The sequence below is a fragment of the Mus caroli genome, unplaced genomic scaffold (assembly GCF_978045245.1).
Source record: "Mus caroli unplaced genomic scaffold, Mus_caroli_1 scaffold_20, whole genome shotgun sequence".
NCBI classification, from domain to species: domain Eukaryota; kingdom Metazoa; phylum Chordata; class Mammalia; order Rodentia; family Muridae; genus Mus; species Mus caroli.
This window is the reverse complement of record NW_028227275.1, coordinates 37,769,034-37,788,572: the sequence shown is the minus strand read 5'-3', so window position 1 is coordinate 37,788,572 and position 19,539 is coordinate 37,769,034. Positions and strand designations below refer to the sequence as shown.

General features: G+C 39.2%; 1 protein-coding gene and 1 non-coding gene across 2 annotated transcripts in view; one reads left to right on the top strand and one right to left on the bottom strand.

The window, feature by feature from the left end:
* The first annotated feature begins 7,281 nt into the window (after positions 1 to 7,281).
* Positions 7,282 to 7,388, top strand: LOC115030029 (U6 spliceosomal RNA). The gene has a single exon (XR_003835621.1). It is a non-coding gene; the product is annotated as a U6 spliceosomal RNA (small nuclear RNA).
* A 6,127-nt stretch (positions 7,389 to 13,515) lies between these two features.
* Mamdc2 (MAM domain containing 2) overlaps positions 13,516 to 19,539 on the bottom strand; it is a 154,435-nt gene continuing 148,411 nt past the window's right edge. The window contains exons 13-14 of the mRNA XM_021152082.2: positions 14,609 to 14,693; positions 13,516 to 14,479 (exon numbers count right to left, since the gene is read on the bottom strand). Coding sequence (XP_021007741.1) covers positions 14,415 to 14,479; positions 14,609 to 14,693 — 150 coding nt within the window. The 3' untranslated portion in view covers positions 13,516 to 14,414. The remainder of the gene's footprint in view (positions 14,480 to 14,608; positions 14,694 to 19,539) is intronic.

Sequence of the window (19,539 nt, the reverse complement as noted above, 5' to 3'; positions counted from 1 at the left end):
TTTGCCTGGACTCTTCAACATTACCCCAAGCTATTAAAGCCCCCAAGCAACATTGCTCTAAAATGGTATCATCAAATCGAATTTGTTCTTATAGGTCAGAATAGTACCCTTCACCAAGCAATCGATTTAACAGTATTTATTCCCCTTGCTCTACTATATTGTTCAATCTTCCTGACTTCTTCCCTCTACCACGTTAGTCATTGTAACTACTGACCAGCCTCTAGCACCGCTGTTACCAAAGCTTTCCAGTCTTGGAAAATAACTCTATTTGGGTAACCCACTTACTTAATATTTGTTTAACAAACTGTACCCTAGATAAAATGGACATAAAGTCTACAGGACATTAAACCCAAGAGCTATAGAATGCATATTCTTTCCAGCAGCCCTCGAGGTTACTCTAAGATAGATAATATTTTACAATGCAAGATAAATGTTAAAAATAAAAATGAATAAAAATTCTCATATCTTATCCTATCACAGTTGAAAGCATTATCAAGAGAAACCAAACAAATACTTAGAATCTGAACAATTTACTCTTGGATGATTAGTGGGTTGTTGAAAAAAAATCATAGAGGAAATTTAAAAATGTCTAAACTCAGTGACAAACCACCAAAATATAGCAAAAGCAGATCAAAAGGAAAGTTCATAGCTATGAAGGGTTACATTCTAAAAGGTCAAAAATATCTTTTAAAAACTTTTGACTTTGAGGTCTTAGTAAAACAAGCCAAAACAGACTCCAACGTAATAGGCAGTGACAAATCAGAAGAAAGCAGAAATGAATAAAAGAATTGAGGATTAAAAACAAATAAATATTTCAATCAACACAGAACTGGTTCTTTGGAAATATTAAGAATATTAAAAGACCTCCTAATAGAAGAAAGGGATTGTGATGATGTGAATAATAAATGTCCTGAATATTGTAAGGCGTTTGAATGTATCCCCAGTTGGTGGGTCTGTTTGGGTAGCCTCGGGATGTGTGGTGTTGCTGGACCAAGTATGTCATTCGGTGTAAATCTCTGAGAGTTTAAAGATTAACTGTTTTTAGTTTGCTTTCTGTTTTGTGTTTGCTGTTCAATATGTGAGCCCTCAGCTGCAAGCTGCCTGCTGCCTGCTGCTTCTGCTCTGCCATCATGGACTCTTAACCTTCTGGAAACAAAAGCCCAAATAAATTCTTTCTTCTATAAGTGTCCTTGGTCACGGTGTATTTTTACATTAATAGAAAAGTAGTTAACATAGAGGGAGAAGGCACAAACTAAGTGGACATTGGAACAGATTCTAATGAAATCCAACAGTCATCAAGCAATACTTTGTAAAGTTATATTTTAAAGATACTTGGAAGATCTAGGGAAAAAATGGATAGGTTCTTAGACACATATGACCTACTGAAATCAAAGCTGGAAATATAAGCAACTGAATGCATTTATAAAAAGCAGTTGGTGGTGTTGCAGTAGTATTAAGAGACCCACAGTGAACAGACGCTCATGATCAGACACTACCACCCTCTACCACACCTTTGAAGAAAAGACCATTATCAATATTTCTTATAAAGGACAAATGGAAGGAACACTTTGAAACTCAGTGTACAAAACTGATATTATATTGGTAGCAAATCCAGACAAGGGTGTAAGGGAGCAAAGTATAGACCAGTTTTAGAGACCAATGGTTGCCATTCTTCCCCCAGTCACACACCATTACATGGAATCTACTCTAACCAGTGTTATCTTAGACTTTCTCCTGTCAACCTAGCCCAGTTGTGCCAGTAATTTATTCCACAGTTCTTCTTGTCTCTTATTTTCTATTATTTACTCTCTATACTTCCCTATGTCTCATGATGATTTTGCCTTTGGTTTTACACTGCTCGGCTTCAGAATTGTTGTCTGTGTTTCTCCACCCAGTTTACTAGAAGTCATTCTTTACTCTTTATTCACATCTCACATACCTCCCACTCCCTTGTTGACCTCTGTTCTTTTTCCTCTCTTCTTTATCCCATGCACAGAGAATATCTTGTGTATTTGGACCTATCAATTAAAAAGTCTATGGCTGACAACTTAGGCAGAAAATGGGAGGTGGACCATCCAGGTGGAGAAAGAATTCTAGGATAGAGCCAAACAGGATATTTGCTGGAAATTCAGCCATGTGGCAGAATGTAGGTTGAAATAAATAGGTTATCTTAAGTTATGTTTCTAGTCAGAGAAGAGCCTAGCTATATGGCCAAGGTATTTGTAAAAATATTTTGAGTCTGAGTCTTATTTCTGGGAGCATCAGGCTGAGAAGAAATACTGGGTCCTAACTTCAACAATCTCCTCCTCTTTTTACTTCCTATATAACCTTTCATAACTTAATAATTCCTAAAATTCATAGCCCCAACACTATTCTAGCTTTTCCCTCCTGGCTACTCTGCCCTTCATGATTTTCTTTCTTCAAAATTGATCTCATACTTAGTCCTTATCCTCACCAACCCTATCTTTTCAATATCAATCTAATACTTAATTCCTAACTATACTCACCTTACTCTTTCATAGTCAATTTAATATTTATTTTTTACCCACTATATTTCCCCTCTCATGCATAATTTTATTAACTGAAATATGGGTATACTCCATATTAATTATGGTTGTTTAATAACAGTTTTTTAAAGACTAAAGGGCCATGGTTATTTTAAATTTTTATTAAACTTGTTAACCGAAAAATATGTATTTTATTATTTTTAATCATTTATCTCTGTGTGGGTACGCATATGTGAGTGCAGGTGCTGACAGAAGCTAGAGATATTGAATCCTCTTGGAGATGAGATTATGCAGTAGTGATAGGATATCAGACAGTAGTGATCTGTCTGATATGTCTGCTAAGAAGCTAACTCAGGTCCTCTGGAAGAGCAGTCTCTTAACTACTGAGCCATCTTTTCATCCCTCAGAGCCACCATTAGTTGTAGAGACTAACAATTGCATAGTGGAAATACCAAACACCTGTGCTTGCTCTCTCAATTAATATCCTACTTGGAATAATATAACACTTAAACCAGGCACTTGAATGCCTAGTGTAAGGGATTATATTTTGAACTACATAGATGAAATCTCAGATAATTGAGAAGAATATAAATATGCTCAAAGTTACAAACAGCCGAACGAAATAAGGAAAGTAATGTAAGATATGAAAGAAAAATTCAGCAAAGAGAAATACCGAAGGAACCCCAACTGCAGATGCTAGAAATGTAAAGCCTAAAAGCCTGGTGGGAAAATCCAAGCAATAGAATGGATGGGGAGAGGACAAAATGCCTGCGCTTGAAGGTGGAGGAACTTGAACAATTAAAGAAGAACAAAAGCAGCATAGCAACCAGTTCCCAAGATTTATGGGGAAAGTTGCTAATAAAGACACAGGGATTTAGAATGCCAAGAGCAGAAAAGAATCTCCCTCCATTATGCTATAATTATGCACAAAATATATGGTGCAAAGGAAATATATGAAAAGTGGCAAGAGAAAAACATGAAGTCACACATAGGGACAAGCCATCATAAGAGCAGATTATTAAACTAAAACTTTAAAAGACAGGAGGACCTGGACAGAAGTGGCTCAAAAGTTGTGAAAGACACCTCCTAATAAACATTAGCAAAGCTACCTGTTAGGATTGAAGGAAAGAAATTTCCATGGTAATCAATTAATGATCACTAGGCTTGCTTATGAAAAATAGTTGAAAGAATATTTAAGAATGAAGAGACAACACAAGCCTGCTCTGAGGCAAGTCCCAGGAAAGAATAAACCACACTAGAATAACAGTACATGGTAACCATGGGCTTTTCCACATGCATCCCAGTTCCCACATAACATCTTGGAGGTTTATTTATGTAGGAATAAATGCTGAGGCCATCTGCTTAGCTTGTTGCCTGAGTAGCTAGTAACTTCTTTAGCCCAGTTAGACACTTCTATTTCTAATACAAGGCTAGTTACCTCCCCTCAGTTTCATGTGTGCTACTTCCTCAGAGTCCAGGTGTCAAATCTCTCCCATGCCTGACTATCTCCCAGAGTCCATCTCTTTCTCTGCCATATGTCCCACCTTCTAATCCTGCCTCAGGTCATTGGCCATCAGATTTTTATTGACAGGTGATGCTTCCAGACACTACACAAGAGATTTTCTCTATAGTAAGCAAGAGAAGAAAGGGTATGTGTGTGAAGAAACAAACACTACAAAGTCAAAAGATTTGTCAAATTCTAGAACAAATTCATCAGTCATACACCATGACTAAATTGGTTTAATTCTAGGCATGCAAGATTGGTTCAAAAAAATACAAATCACTAAATGTAATTCATTAGTCTACTGTTTAACTAGATTTAGAATAGAAAGCATCCAATTATCTAAATACGTACAAAAAAATTGACCAAGTTCAGCCTACTCTTATAAAAGTCTTGAAAAAATAGAAGAAACATATCTGAACATAAAGTAAAAGATCATACATAGCAAACCTATATCCGCTAAATTGGCAAAAACTGAAATCATTTCTGATAAATCTGAAATGAGACAAAATTTCCACTCGTTCAAGTCTTGAAGTCTTACAGTGCTTTTTTTTTTTTTTTTTTTTTTTTTTTTTTTTTTTTTTGGTTTTTCGAGACAGGGTTTCTCTGTATAGCTCTGGCTGTCCTGGAACTCACTTTGTAGACCAGGCTGGCCTCAAACTCAGAAATCCGCCTGCCTCTGCCTCCCGAGTGCTGGGATTAAAGGCGTGCGCCACCACGCCCAGCCCTTTTTTTTTTTTTTTTTTTGTCTTACAGTGCTTTAAGTCTTAGCTACAGCAATAAGAGAGAAAGAAATAAAGGGGATATAACTAGGAAAAGGAAATTCAAATCATCTGTATTTACACATTAAATCCTGCTAAACACATTAAAAATAGCAGGATATAAAAATCACACAACTGATGGTTTAAATCACACACACACACACACACATGAAACCAGGAAAAAAAACTAAAAATGGCTTCAAAGTGATAAAAAATACCCATGAAACAATGAAAATTTGAAGACATTGAAGAAGATGCTAAAAGTTGGAAAGATATCCAACACTCAGATATTAATAGAATATTGTGGAATGGTTCATTACCAAAAAAAAAAAAAAAAAAAAACTTCAAATTAAATGCAACCCCTATCAAAATAATAGTTCTTACAGAGCTAGGTAAAAAGAAACAAAAAATTTTAGAACACAAAAGACAAAAATGGTCAAAACAATGCTAATCCAAGAAGGCAGTTCTGGAGGAGGAGCAGACCTGGTTCCAAATTGTGATACAGTGCCAACGCCACACACGGCAGAACCCTGACCCTAAACAGACACGTGATCAGTGCAATATATGGAGACTCAAACCTACCCAGCTACAGCAGTGAAATATAGACAAAGTTATGTAAAAAAACATAACGTTGGTGAAGAAGTAGTGTTTTTCAACAAATGGTAAACTAGTTAATCTACACGTACAGGAATAAACTACATCCTCTGTACAGAGATCAACTCACAATGCACTAAATATCTTAGGTAACTCCTAAAGTCCTGAAATGGTTAAGGAAAACACTTTAAGATATAGGCATCATCTAGGATTTTTGAAAAGGACTCTACTAGCTAAGGAAATAATTCCCAAAATTTGATAAATGGAATTGCACTCAGCTAAGAAGTTTCTGTACTGCAAGAGAAGCAATCAGCTGAATCAGGAGATAGCCTCCAGGGTGGGAGGAAGACTGACTCAACTCTACTGCTGACTGGGAGTTAATATCCAGCATCTATACAGAACTTAAAAAGCTAAGCACCCCCAACCAAACAAGAACGCTTTAAATTAAAGCCCCAAATCATCCAAACCAAAGAATGGCATAAATTGAACAAGTGATTCTCAAAGAAGAAGTACAAATGGTCCATAAATATTTTAAGAAAGTGTTTGACACCCTTATGCATTAGGAAAAAGAAAATTGCCTGGAGAGCCTAGCTCACTCTAGTCTGAATGACAGTCATGAAGAAATGAGAACAAACACTCATCCCATACCTCGGCTCTTGTGAATAGTGAGACAATTGGTGTGTGTGAAGGTCTCTATGGTAAGGTAGTTCTTACTTTGTTTCCTTGTCTGTCTTAGTTTGGGATGGCTGGATCCTATGGTAGGTCTGTTTTATGTTTTTGAGAAACCTCTACGGTCATTTCCATAGAGGCTCCATCAGTTTATATCCCCACTAGCCATTCATTAGACTCTCTCTTTCCCCACTTCCTTGCCAGCACTTGTCATTTATTATGCAGAAGTTGATTTTCTCCTTCCACTATGTGGGTCCTTAGGGTTGAATTCAGGTCAATTCATGCAGAATTGGCTGCAAGCACCATAACCTCCTGAGCCATGTCATCAGCCCTGAATTTTTAATTTTATTAGTTATTATCATTTTCCCTTCCTTTTTGTCCCTCCAGAATATCATGACTCCCCAAATTTTCAATTTGATAACCTCCTTGTCTTTCATTGTTACTTAGATATGTATGTATGTATGTACAATATAACACAATATAAATACAACCCACTGGAATTGTGTTTTGTTGTTTGTATATATATCCAGGGCTGACCAATAAATACAGGACTTATCTTTGGGAGAGATTATTTCTCTCTTTCTCAGTGGTCACTAGCTGCCTATAATTTTTTGTCTAGGCATGGAACCTGTGGTAGCTTTGCTCCATTCCACATTTGTACATCTATTGATATTGCCATTATTCCTGTCTTATTTATTCAGCCATTCCTAGGGGGAGATTTTCTCACACACACAAAAAAAATGTGGTAATACTCTGGCTCTTATAATCTTTCTAACCTCTCTTCCAGAACATTCCCTGAGCCACAATTGCAGGCGCTATGATGTAGATGTAGATGGCTTCTCCATGATCCCTTGATCTCTGCACTGTATCAAGTTATGGTTTTTCTGTTATGGTCTCCACTTGCTGTAAAGAGAGTCTTATTTAGTGAGGAGTGGTAGCTACACGATGTGTATAAAGATATGATTTAGAATTTAGTAAGGAAATGTACTGGTTTAGCCAAGTAGTGGCAGTACATACTTTTCTAATGCCCATGACCTCACTTGCCCCAGAAAGGTGGCTGGGTTTCCACTTCTAGGCATAATTTTCTTTCTGTTTTTAGGTCAATTCCACAGCTATTGTTTGCTACCAACATTTGGGTGCCACTTATTGTACTTTATCTTTTTTAATTAAATAAAAACATTTTTATTCCCATGTTGGAAATTAAGCCCAGGGGGTTGGTTATACATCCTAGAAGGGTTGGCTCTAACTTGTGCTTGCTTTGGCAGCACATGCACAAAAACCGGAATAGTAAAGAGAACGCTAGCATGGCCCCTACGTAAGAATAATATGCAAATTTGTGAAGCGGTTCATATTTTTCTAACAATATTTTTATTGACTATTTGGGAATTTCATATAATACCCCTAATCATACTTGCTCCCCATCCCTCCCAGGTCTACCTCCTACTCTTATGACCTGTCCCCCAAATACACTACGTCTAATTTGTGTTGCTCATATACTCATTGGAGCATGGTCAAGCTCCCAGCGGTCAGCCCCTTAAAGATATGCGAGTCCATTCTCACCCCTCCCACTCCATCAGCCAGAAGCCATCAATTGTGAAGAGCTATCCTTCAGCGTGTTTATAACAAATTCTAAGGACTCTCTTCAGTGGGTTCCTGTCTGGACTGCCTTACCCTCCTTTTGGTGGGGGAGAGGTTTCCTCAGAAGCCTTGAATGACTTTCATTCTCAATTTTGAGTCTGCAGTCATTGATATCACTGCAGAAGAAGTATCTCCGCCTATGACAATGAGCAGCAGCAAGGATCACAGACATTAACATGGCCTCCAGCAGCAGCACAGACTATGGACAGCAACATGTCATCCACAAAATGAACCTTTTTTCAACTCGTGTGCATATCTTGCTTTTGCAAATTGCCGTGTCACACACAGTATATATTGCTTTTCCAAAACAGCTTTATGTACAAATTCTTATTGCAATGAGTCATTGGTCTGGTTCAATGAGGTTTCTGTTTTCTAAAGTGCCATAAATACTGGGTTATTCTGAGACTCATCTCAAAGGCCTTGCTGTTGTGCAGGGTCAGGCTCATCTTGTGGCTGGGCAGAGGGTTGGAAGGCAGGATCCACATAAACTCCAGGCGACAGCATACCTCCTTGCCCTCAGAGCCAACAGCCCTGTACGCTCACTGGGCATGCAGGTATCACTTCAGCCCTGAGCTGTCGTCCCACTTGCAGGGTTAGCACTGCAAGCTGCAGCAGCAGTGGCCATATCTCTAGTTCCCCTTCTGGGCTATGTGGCAAGGTGTACCAATACCACCCAGTATCTTCAGCGAAGAACAGCTTCAGCAAAGCCAAACAATGACCAGTAAAGAATGGCAAGGCATACCAACACTGTTGAGCCTCATCCACTGTCCACTGGGCTAGATTTATATCTTTTCCAAACATCTCATGTTCTCTCAAGCATCTGCACTAGCAAAACATCATAGGCCCCTTTTCTAGGATGCCTCAAAAACAAACAAACAAACAAACAAACAACCCTGCCACATGTATGTTTTTAGCAAACCATCCTTCCATGTGTCTGCTTCAACAAAAACATCCTCTCATAAGACAGTTTCCAGAGAAACATCACAAGACAAGACTGAGTCTCCAAAGAAACCAGCAATTTCCACATCACATGGGCGTACTCACGTGGAGGTCACTTGACAACTCAGGCGTTGTTCTCTCCTTCTGCCATGTGGGTTTTGAGAATCAAGCTCCGTCCATCAGGCTTAGCAGTGAGCATCTTTATCTGATTAGCCATCTAACTGGCCTTCCTGCCTTATTTAAAAACTGTTTTCAGGAGACTTTTGGTTGGATTTGAATCCATTGCATATTTTATAATATGCAATCATTCATTGTGCAGTCTAATAATTTATGAAGTGTTAGAAGAGGGGCTATCCAGATTAAAAAGTAGTATACAACCAAAAGGATCAACAAAATTATTATAGACCTCCAAGGCGACCTTTTATATCCCTTCTGGTATTTGGAACCCATGTGCACATTTATGCTAAAGTAAGTGTTTTTCTTGAACAACTAGATAATCCAGACACAGCTCATGAAAACTAAATTAGGTGATATTTTTTAAAAAGATGGATCTGTAAAGAAGTCTAACTTTGCACAAGCTTTTTGAGGAATTAATGTACAAATCAGGAGTACCACAGTCAGTCACTTCTGTGGGAAGGAGAAGACCTTGCTTAGCCACTGGTTAGAGAAAAGGATGGTGACCTGGTAGGATTCTATGGCTGCTTTATCCTTAAGATGGCACTCTAAGCTCATGCTTTTCTTATACAGAAAGAGATACAAAAATAACTGAATTTTACTAATTCCTTATCACATAAACTAGGAAGACTTTTGTGTCCAAAACTTAATGTGTCTATGTTCTTGTATGTATTACATTGTTGTTGTTGTTGTTGGGTGTTTTGAGGGCCTTACTTTGTTTTAAGACCAAGTTTTATTTAGCACCGGCCACCTCGAACTTCTTACAGAACCAAGGATGACTTTGAATTTCTGATTCTCTCCAGCCCCACAAGTGTTGGGACAGCAGGAGTGTGTTGCCTATGTCTTATCACCTATTACTTTTTGTTATTCTTCATAGTAACTACTTTATCTCTTTTGGCAAAGTAGGAAAAAGAATCAGAGGGTAAAAAAAGACTTACTCTCAAGTCCAGTTTGTAAGGAGCCAAATCAGAATTTGAGTGGAGGCATCCAGAATCCACGAGCAGGGTGCCTAATTTCTGGGATGTGCTATGTCTTTACAGAAATCCACATGCCAGAAATCCAGCCGTATTAGAAAACTTATTAGTTATGAAAACTTATTTTTCCCCAGTTCTGGTTGTATGGAGAAACACAGGGATGAGACATCAAGGAAGCCAAGTCTTATCCCTCCAAGAGTAAGTCACAAAAGCATCCAGACCTCTGGAATGCTACACCGTGGATCTCTACTGTCAGACGCCGCTCTTGGGCTTTCCCCTGGAGTCTGAGCACGTGACCACATCGCATGTCTTGAAATTGTGCTGGCTGTCTCATATCCCATTGTCTTCACTCATCTGTGCATGTCTTTGTAACCTCCGTGCTTGCTGAGATGCCCAAGCACAGGTATTTTAAGCTATCATCTCTGAACTTTGTTCTTCCATCTTAAGCCAGACCTCACATCAGAGGTACTGCGTTTTCCATATCTGTGCAATTCCTCCCCTCTCTACAGAAATAACTACCACTGCAGATGGTGAATCATAAGAGGGAAGCCAATCTGCAGGGAAAGTTGTCTCTATTTCAAGAGCTTGGGTGTTTAGGTGCTGCCGAGAACTGGGATAAATGCAGAGACTGGGATAAGTAGCACCTAGTAACTGGTGTGCCTTCCCCTTGGGCAGTGCTAACCCTGGAGATACCACAGAAGCTGTGCTTATATCTGCCTCTGTTTCCATCCACACTGAATATAGTCAAAGGCTAAAGGCAACCTGGAGAGGAAAGTGAAGCATGAAACCTGCAAGGAGCAGAAATGAGGCAAGGTGAGTCACTCCCCTCATTTTCCACCTCCTTGACTCTAAAACGGACACTAAAAACCGGCAGTCGTTTCTTAGCAACTGCCAGTAATAATTACCTCATTCCTTGATGCCTGAAAAAGATACTCTAAGCCACTGAGCTGTCTCTCCAACCCACTAACCCCCTCCTCTCTTTTTTCCCCCCTTCCAGACAGGGTCTCCCACTGAACCTAGAGCTCATCGAGTTGCCACCACATCAAGCTTTTTGACAAGGTGCCTGGGGCTCCTAATTGAGGTCCTAATGGTGGCAAGGCAGCATTTTGCTGACTGAGCCACCTCCTTAGCCCCATATTGGAGCTATTTGTATAGCCAATAAACCCTAGAAGAGGGAATCTTTTTTTTTTAATTTTTAATATTTTTATTACATATTTTCCTCAGTTACATTTCCAATGCTATCCCAAAAGTCCCCCATAGCGCCCCCCACTTCCCTACCCACCCATTCCCATTCTTTTGGCCCTGGCATTCCCCTATATTGGGGCATATAAAGTTTGCAAGTCCAATAGGCCTCTCTTTCCAGTGATGGCCGACTAGGCCATCTTTCGATATATATGCAGCTAGAGACAAGAGCTCCGGGGTTCTGGTTAGTACATCATGTTGTTCCAACAATAGGGTTGCAGATCCCTTTAGCTCCTTGGGTACTTTCTCTAGCTTCTCCATTGGGAGCCCTGTGATACATCCAATAGCTGACTGTGAACATCCACTCCTGTGTTTGCTAGGCCCCGGCATCGTCTCACAAGAGACAGCTATATTTGGGTCCTTTCAGCAAAATCTTGCTAGTGTATGCAATGGTGTCAGCATTTAGAAGTTGCTTATGGGATGGATCCCTGGATACGGCAGTCTCTAAATGGTCCATCCTTTCATCACAGCTACGAACTTTGTCTCTGTAACTCCTTCCCTGGGTGTTTTGTTCCCAATTCTAAGAAGGGGCACAGTGTCCACACTTTGGTCTTCATAGAAGAGGGAATCTAAGGACCTTTGGCTAGTCTCTAATCCACATTGCTGATGGAGTTGAGGGAGGAGCTAGCAGGCTGAGGAGGCTGTTTTAGAGAAGGTTAGAACACAGGATGGGCAACAGGCTGGGTTTCAAACCCGGGTCTTGCACTGACTGCTGATCTGGAAAAAATTTAACGTCCTTATCTATAAAATAAACCTGCTGCTAGGATCTACACATGGGTTGTTGTTAGGATTAAATAAGTTAATGCCTATGACGACATCTTTGCCCTGTCTCTGGAAACAGTAGGTCTTCAATAAATGTTAGCTGGAATGATTACGGAAGACCTTATGTCACTGTCAAGGATGCCAGAGAAATGCTTTATTCATTTGTCACACAGCGCAAACACCTCACTATGAACTCAGATAATTGTGGGTGAAGAGTGTTCGTTTCTTCATTCAGCAAATGTAATATACTTAGAGGTGGAACCAATGCTGTGAGGGATTTATGATGCCTAATGTACATCAAAATCCAATTGCACCTCTGTGTCTAATTAATCATAGGAAAAAATTTCATTAATAAAATCCTGTCTTATTACATAATGAGGTTAGTTTTCCTCTATAAACCCAGGGATGTTGGTTTTTGTATGGCTGAGTATTTTTATTTTCTAAGTAGTGTGGCATGCAGAGAGGCATGGTGTTCTTCACAGATGGGGCCAGTGGATTTACAGCCTTGCAAAGCTAAGAAGTTGACTTTTACCGCCACTTCAGAGCTATGCAGTCTTAAGTAACTTTCCACCTTCTGATATTCAGTTGTTTCACTTTGTTGTCTTCATGTTGCTTGGGATCAAAGCCCAGGCCTTGCACGGTTTAGCAAGTGCTCTATCACTGAGCTACATCCCCAGTACTGATGCTTGGCTTTCTCATCTGTGAAAAATGCTACTAACATTTCCATTTCAGGGATGAGGGAGAGATTAAATTCATTTGCTCATTTGATTTTGTTTCTGGGCACCAAGAACACAAACGTAACAACAGATTCTGTGTCCTGGTTAGTGAGATGGCTCAGTACATATAGATACTTGCAGATAAACCTGCCAAACCAAGTTCGGTCATGTGGTAGGTAGAAGGAGAGAGCCGATTCCTTCCCCTTGACCCATTAATTTGTTTATTTATTCACTTTACAGCCTGATTGCAGCCCTCTCCCTCTTCTCCTCCCAGTCCCATCCTACCATCCTCCTCCCTTATTCCCCTCACGCTTCTTCTCAGAGAAGTGGAGGCCCCCCACGGATACCCACCCACCCTGGTATATCATGTCACAGCAGGACTAAATGGATCCTCTCCCACTGAGGACAGACAAAGCAGCCCAGATATGGGAAAGGGATCTAAGACTCACAACAGACTCTGAGACAGGCCCCTACTCTGTTAGGGGACCCACATGAAGAACAGAGCTACAGGTCTGCTACCTGTGTGTAAGGGGCCTAGGCTCAGCCCATTCATATTCTTTGTTTGATAGTTTAGTCTCTGTGAGCCCCCGTGGGCCCAGGTTAGTTGACGCTGTAGGTCTTCTTGTGGTGTTCTTGACCTCTCTGGCTCCCTCATTCCTTCCCCTCACTCTTCCACAAGACTTCTCAAGCTCTGCCTGTTGTTTGGCTTTGGGTCTCTGCATCTGTTTCCACCAACTGCTGGATGAATCTACTCAGAGAACAGACTCTTAAGTGAAAGCCAGAACCACTCCCCAACAAATACATTTAATTTTAAAAGCTAAAAGAAAAGGTGTGTCTTTAGAATTTAATTCCAGAGATAAATTTAGGGAAATTGAGATTACTATGGGAAATAAAATAATCTTTAAATATTAATTATTACATGAAAGTATGTAGTAATGTCACTGATAAGATGACTTAAAACATTTAATTATGGCAGAATAGAGCTTCAAATTAGAATTTGCAATTATATAATGGATATGTTCTGATAAAGACAAATAATGTAGTAATGAGTTAATTGCTAATGAAAGGATTTTCAAATGATCTTTTATTAGCAATTTTGAAATTTTAGACAGCTGATTAGCCACACAATTGCACACATATATACAATTCTAAATAAGTCAATAAAAAACCATAGTTTATCAAATGTGGTTGAACTCATACTACTAAAAATTTCACTAAAAATATCTATGATAAAAATGGGTCAAATTGTTTAACACATTTATAAAAATTGTTGAGTGTATGTGCATAAAAAAATTCAAGCTTGCCTTGTTGAAAAGGTGCATTACTATGCAGGTGCTCCTGGTGACTGTCCAAGGCAGTAGAAATGGAGAAGAAAAGGTGGCACTGCCCTGTAAGGCAGCATGAATTAGCACAGACTTATCCTGGGGCTCCATGGGGTGACTTTATTTCCAGAATAATTGTTACCATAAAACACTGCATCCCTTTGGGGGACATTACTGACCTTGCATTACTATTTAAGAAAACTTCTCATTCTTGAAACTCAAAAGGAAAACCACCAAGACCTGGTCTCCCAGTACATTCACTGAATGCAGGCTTATAAGCACACTCGCTCTGATTGTGCCCTTTATACGTGTACTTTGAAGTGACCGTAACACAGTACATTCGTATTTTAACTGGCACCAAAATTAAGATGAAATGGTTTCTGTAAAACCAGTAGCCTGTACTTCTAGTAACAGTTGTCAGATGTGCTGGGGGAAAACAGAGGAGAGCCCTGAGTTAATATAGAGATATAATTTTCAAAAGTAATGAGAGCAGGTCTTCTGAAGTCATTTCAACTTATGCAATAGTCAAGAGCATCCAGTATCCATTTCTTTTGTTTCCTCTTTGACTGAAGAGAAGTACAACTTTTGTCTTCTTACTCTAAGTTAGATCATTTCTTAATACTCAATTTCATTTAAGTCTTCAGAATATCCTGAGGATTGTTCAGTTGTATCTTCCATTCCTGTCAGAAAAGACAGACAATAGTTATCATGTCTACAGAAAAGATCATTTTGAATTGTTACAACTTGAGACTATACGATCGATAAAATCCCCTTTCCAACCAAGCTTATGTAATTGGGGAAAACATTACCTGCACACGGTCCTGCCTGAAGTTTAACATCATCAATGGCGATATCACTTCTTATTGACACTCCTCGAGTGGCTTCAAAAATTATCTGAAAAAGAATGAAGTTTGAATGTAGAGACAGAGTCTGAGATGACACAACTGTGTTGACCAGGGGAAGATCTTTGTAGGTTTGGAAGCTTTGATAACTGCTGGGCCTAACTTTAAGGAAAAGGACACAAAATTAGAAATTCAAGCCTTGTCCTTATAGTCCCAGCAACCTAGAGGCTAAGGTGAGATGATTGCTATAAATTTGTGGTAGTATAGAATACTTAGTGAGTTCTAGGGCAGCCTGGTCTACATTGCACGTCTGAGGCCAGCCAGGGAAACAGAGTGAGACCCAGTCTCTAAAATAAAATAAAATAAAACAAAACAAAACAAAATAAATAAAATTAGACAACAATAACTAAAATAAAATTTCAAATTCAAATTAGGTTATGCCTAGGTGACTCTTCTGGCCTTTTTAGACAGTTCCCCAGAGATGCTTAACCAGGAGTGCTTCCTAGTGACCTGACAAACCCAAGCTACTTAGAACAGTCTATGTCTAGCATCTCCCAGTGTCTTTAGGCTGGACTCTTCAGTTTCTTTAGACTTCCACTGAATTTACCTTTAGTGCTGGCAGTAGGTGGGGAAGTTTAATAATTAAATTGACCAAAAGATAGAGATTCACTTATGTTCAACACCAAAGGCATAGCCTAATGAGATGTGGGCAAGGTGTGCTCTGTTTCATGAGTCTTTGCAGAAAACAATGAGTCAAATATTCTTGGTCTAGAAAAATAGATCACCATCTCTAAGGATGTTCCAATAATGGCTCCTAAGTGACTGAATCCTCCAGAGAGGTTTGTGGGTAATGACAACTGTCCAGAAGACACACTTGCTCCATCTATCTGTGTCATTAGATTAGTTTAAGCTTTAGATTAAAGTAAAAGAAAAACCCCTAAGCTAGTTTTAGTAAAGCTACACCAAATTCAGTACACCAAATTCAGAACACAAATGGAATTATTAATAAGTTTATGTAATTATCTTGAAATTTAATGAAGCTTTAATAATAGACATAATAAATTAAGGCCAAGAAACCTTTCTAAGGATATAACATATAATGGTTAATTTTAAGCAAGAACTTTTCCTGGCTCAGGGCACCAAGGTGGCTACAAGGCATTGTTTCTGGGCATGACCGTGGAGGACTTTATGTAGGAGATTGGCTGTTGAAGCAATGGCCCAGATTAGGCTTCACGGCCTTTATTCAGTGTGGGTAGAGGTAGAGGAAGAGTGGGTTCTCTTGCTTTTGGCACTGAGCAGGGATCACCTCTAGCTGCTGGGCACTCAATGCTAGGCTCTGGGGCTTCTGGTCTCTAAGACTCATATCAGCTGAGGCTTCAGGTTTTCCTGAAGGTTGAACGATTATTTCCTGTTTTCAGATATAGACACAGCTGTGCTATAGCTTTCCTGGTTCCGCAGATGGCATGTTACTTGTCATGGAAATTCTTAACCCATTTCTGTAGTAAATTCTTCTCTTTCCTTTGATCTTTCCGACCATCTGCCGGTCCATCCTTCAGAGTTCCATTTCTCTAGATAACTCTTAATTTATAGACAATGCTAAGCAAGGATCAAAATCAGTGGCGAGAAAAGGGGGTAAAAATGTTCTAGTGCATCTGCATAGGACATTATCTGAGTGTGATTAATAAACACTTCAGTTTTCGGAACACCAACAATCAATCTGGTTTTAGGATTCAAATTACTAAATAGACAAAATCTGATGGAATTATATTCTGAATAATCTGTGTTTTGGCCAAACTCTGGACTTTATAAACCTATTATGAATTTCCTTAATATCTGAGTGACAGCCATGTGTTATATCTGTAACTTCTTTGTTATGACTGTAGATATATGGTAGCAAACCTTTTTTTTTTTTTTTTGATTCATGTACAAGATTATTCTGGCTTGTCTTTGAGCTTTAAGTCTAACCAACCCTATCCTGTAGCAAAGAATAAACATATTTACTTACAGAACAACTACAATAAATATAGGATTAAATTAGATATGTGATTGGTTCCCAAACTGCAGGCTAAGACATCAAGTGTATTTACAAGGATGCTGGAGGATATTTTGAAATTTTAGATAAAATTATTCAACTTTCAGCAATACTGTGGGAAGTACTAGTTGAAAGTCATTCCAAGAGTCAACATTAGATGGGCCTATATTCCTTTTGATAACATCATTATATAGTGGAGGTTTTGGTAGCAGCTATAATTAAAAGCAAGTAAAATGTAAAAGTCTGTACAGAACTTTAATGAAGGTAGCATATGTAGACTGGTCTAACTTTCACAAGATCTGAAGCCTTGGCTGGTTTGCACATTACATAGCATATGTATATGTATATATATATAGCCATGTGAAATGGCTACTAAGTCATTAGGATATAACTTTTCTTAAGTTATTTGGTCCTAAACACTTAGGAACTAGAACCAATGGGTACTTCTTTTGGTCAAGAAAAACCAGGTCAAAATTACCAAGACTAAGGCAACAAAGTAGAGGTGGGCATGGTGGTTTAATGTTCCCGAACCACAGCATTTGGAAGGCGAAGAAAGGCTGGTGAGTTCAGGGTCAGCCTTGGCTGCATCTCAGAAGGGAGACAAAGCAAGATTCTGTAGGCTTCTGATGACTTCTTACGGCTGCTTCCTAACCAGCCTGGTGCTCTTACCAGGACCAGAGTTAGAGGGCCCAGGTATCCTGCCTCCTGTAGTGCTGTGCTCTCTGCGCAGCTGCCGGAGCTACTGCTGAGAAGCAGATCGTTACCGTAAATCCACCTGCCGGGTTCCCACTGCTTCTGGAATAATTTCAAAACGCTTACCATGTCCTGTGAAGCTTTCTAAAAGTATCCCAGTACTGGGGCATATGATCATATGCCAGGAAGCGGGAGTGGGTGGGTTGGGGATCAGGGTAGGGGGAGGGTATAGGGGGCTTTCTGGATAGCATTTGAAATGTAAATGAAGAAAATATCTAATAAAAAAAGTATCCCAGTACTCCTTTGGCTTTATCACCTAATCATCTCTCTCTCTCTCTCTCTCTCTCTCTCCCTCTCTCTCTCTCCAATTAATATTATTTTATTAGGCAAACCATCCTTCTATATCTTTAAAGGTTCAACATAACATTTCAATATATGTTAATAATACACAAAGATGAAATCAGGCAGATCATTTTTTTGGTTCATCATTTTCTGGTGATGAGAAATTTTAAATCTACTTGCCTAGTCATTTTGGAATATATAATGCATTGTTATTGACTGGAATCACTCTGTTGTACAATAGATCTTTGGTCTAGCTAAAACATGAGCCTTGACCAACAACTTATGATTCCATCACTTCCCTTGCCACATCCAGGTTAGCTATCCTTTAGTCAACTCTGTTACTGTCCATTCAAACTGATTTATTTCTATTGGCATTGGCATTATATTTTCTAATTTTAGCTTAAATAAATAAATAAATAAATAAATAAATAAATAAAAGTTTTTCATTTATGTGTACGTATGTGTGTAAGTCTATGTGTGTGTCTGTGTGCATGCACATATGGAAGCTAGGAGAGGGTGTCAGATCCTGGAAGTGGAGTTGCAGGATGTGTAGAACCACCCAACAAGGGTGCTGGAAGCAATCTCAGGTTCTCTAGAAGACACAAAGTGCTCTTCACAGCTGAGGCATCTCTCCAGCCCCCAGCTTATAGTTTAGTGTTTTTTTTTTTTTTAAATCACTCTCCACAAGAACATAAACTCAAAAAAAGACTTCCACATTATATTTATTGCAGAAATTTGGCATATATTACATGCCTGTGGTCAATCGATATTTATTAAAATGAGATATCTTATATAAAACCACAAGAACTCAATCTGGATGCCTGATACAGCTATTGAGAATATCAGTCTGCCACGGTGGTGAGAACTAGATTCCAGAGAAACCTGAGAAGAAGACGTAGTTTTTAAAAACAGTGAAACATTTTAAAATCGTTTGGTACATTGAAATTTATAAAAAACCTTTTCACACACACACAATCTCATTTAATGCCAGCTTTGACTCTGCTGGTGATGGTAAATATTTACCCGTTTTAAAGATTTAGAAACTATCCCAGCACAGATAAAGCTTGTCCAAGGTCACTTGATGCTTGTGACCTTGAGGGAATAAGGAGAATCTGGAAGTTGTTCTGCGGGGCAGCGGACAGTATAGAACTGTGGTTATGGAAACAGGCTTTGGTACTGGGCAGACAGGGGTGTGAGTTCTCTACCAGCATCGACTTTTCTCTATCTATAAGGTGGAACTACGGCATTAATTGGAACAACGTGTATATACAGCTCTTAACAGTCTAAGTACCCACTGCATAACAGAAGGCCAGGCTATGCACGTGACTGTGTCTGTATTTTATTAAACAGTAGAATGTAGCCTAGTCCCCCTACAGTTATGTGGGATTCCTGCGGTGAGCTCTAGGAACAGCTGAAGAAAATGGTCACCTGCTCCATGATCAGCCAAAGGGGCGGTCTACTCCAGACTGTTCCTTCTAGACTGTGAACTGAAAGTCTCTATAAGGGTTTCACACTCTTTGAACTACAACATTCCAAAATGGCAGCTCAGAGGCTTTGCTGTGGGCTATGTTTAAAAGTTCTTCAAGCTGTGTGTGGTGGTAGAATCCCAGCAATAGGAATTTAAGAAGGGGACCTTGAGCTGGAGACTAATTTAGGTTTAGGCTACATAACTAGACTTCTTGAAACAAAAACAGAACCAGTTTCCAAGATCACCTACCCAGCAAACATAGCATATTTTTTTAAAGACCCTTATATATTGATTTGTGGAACTTTTAGAGAATTTGTGTATCACTCTCATTTGAGAATACATACTGACCTGAGAGTATATAGC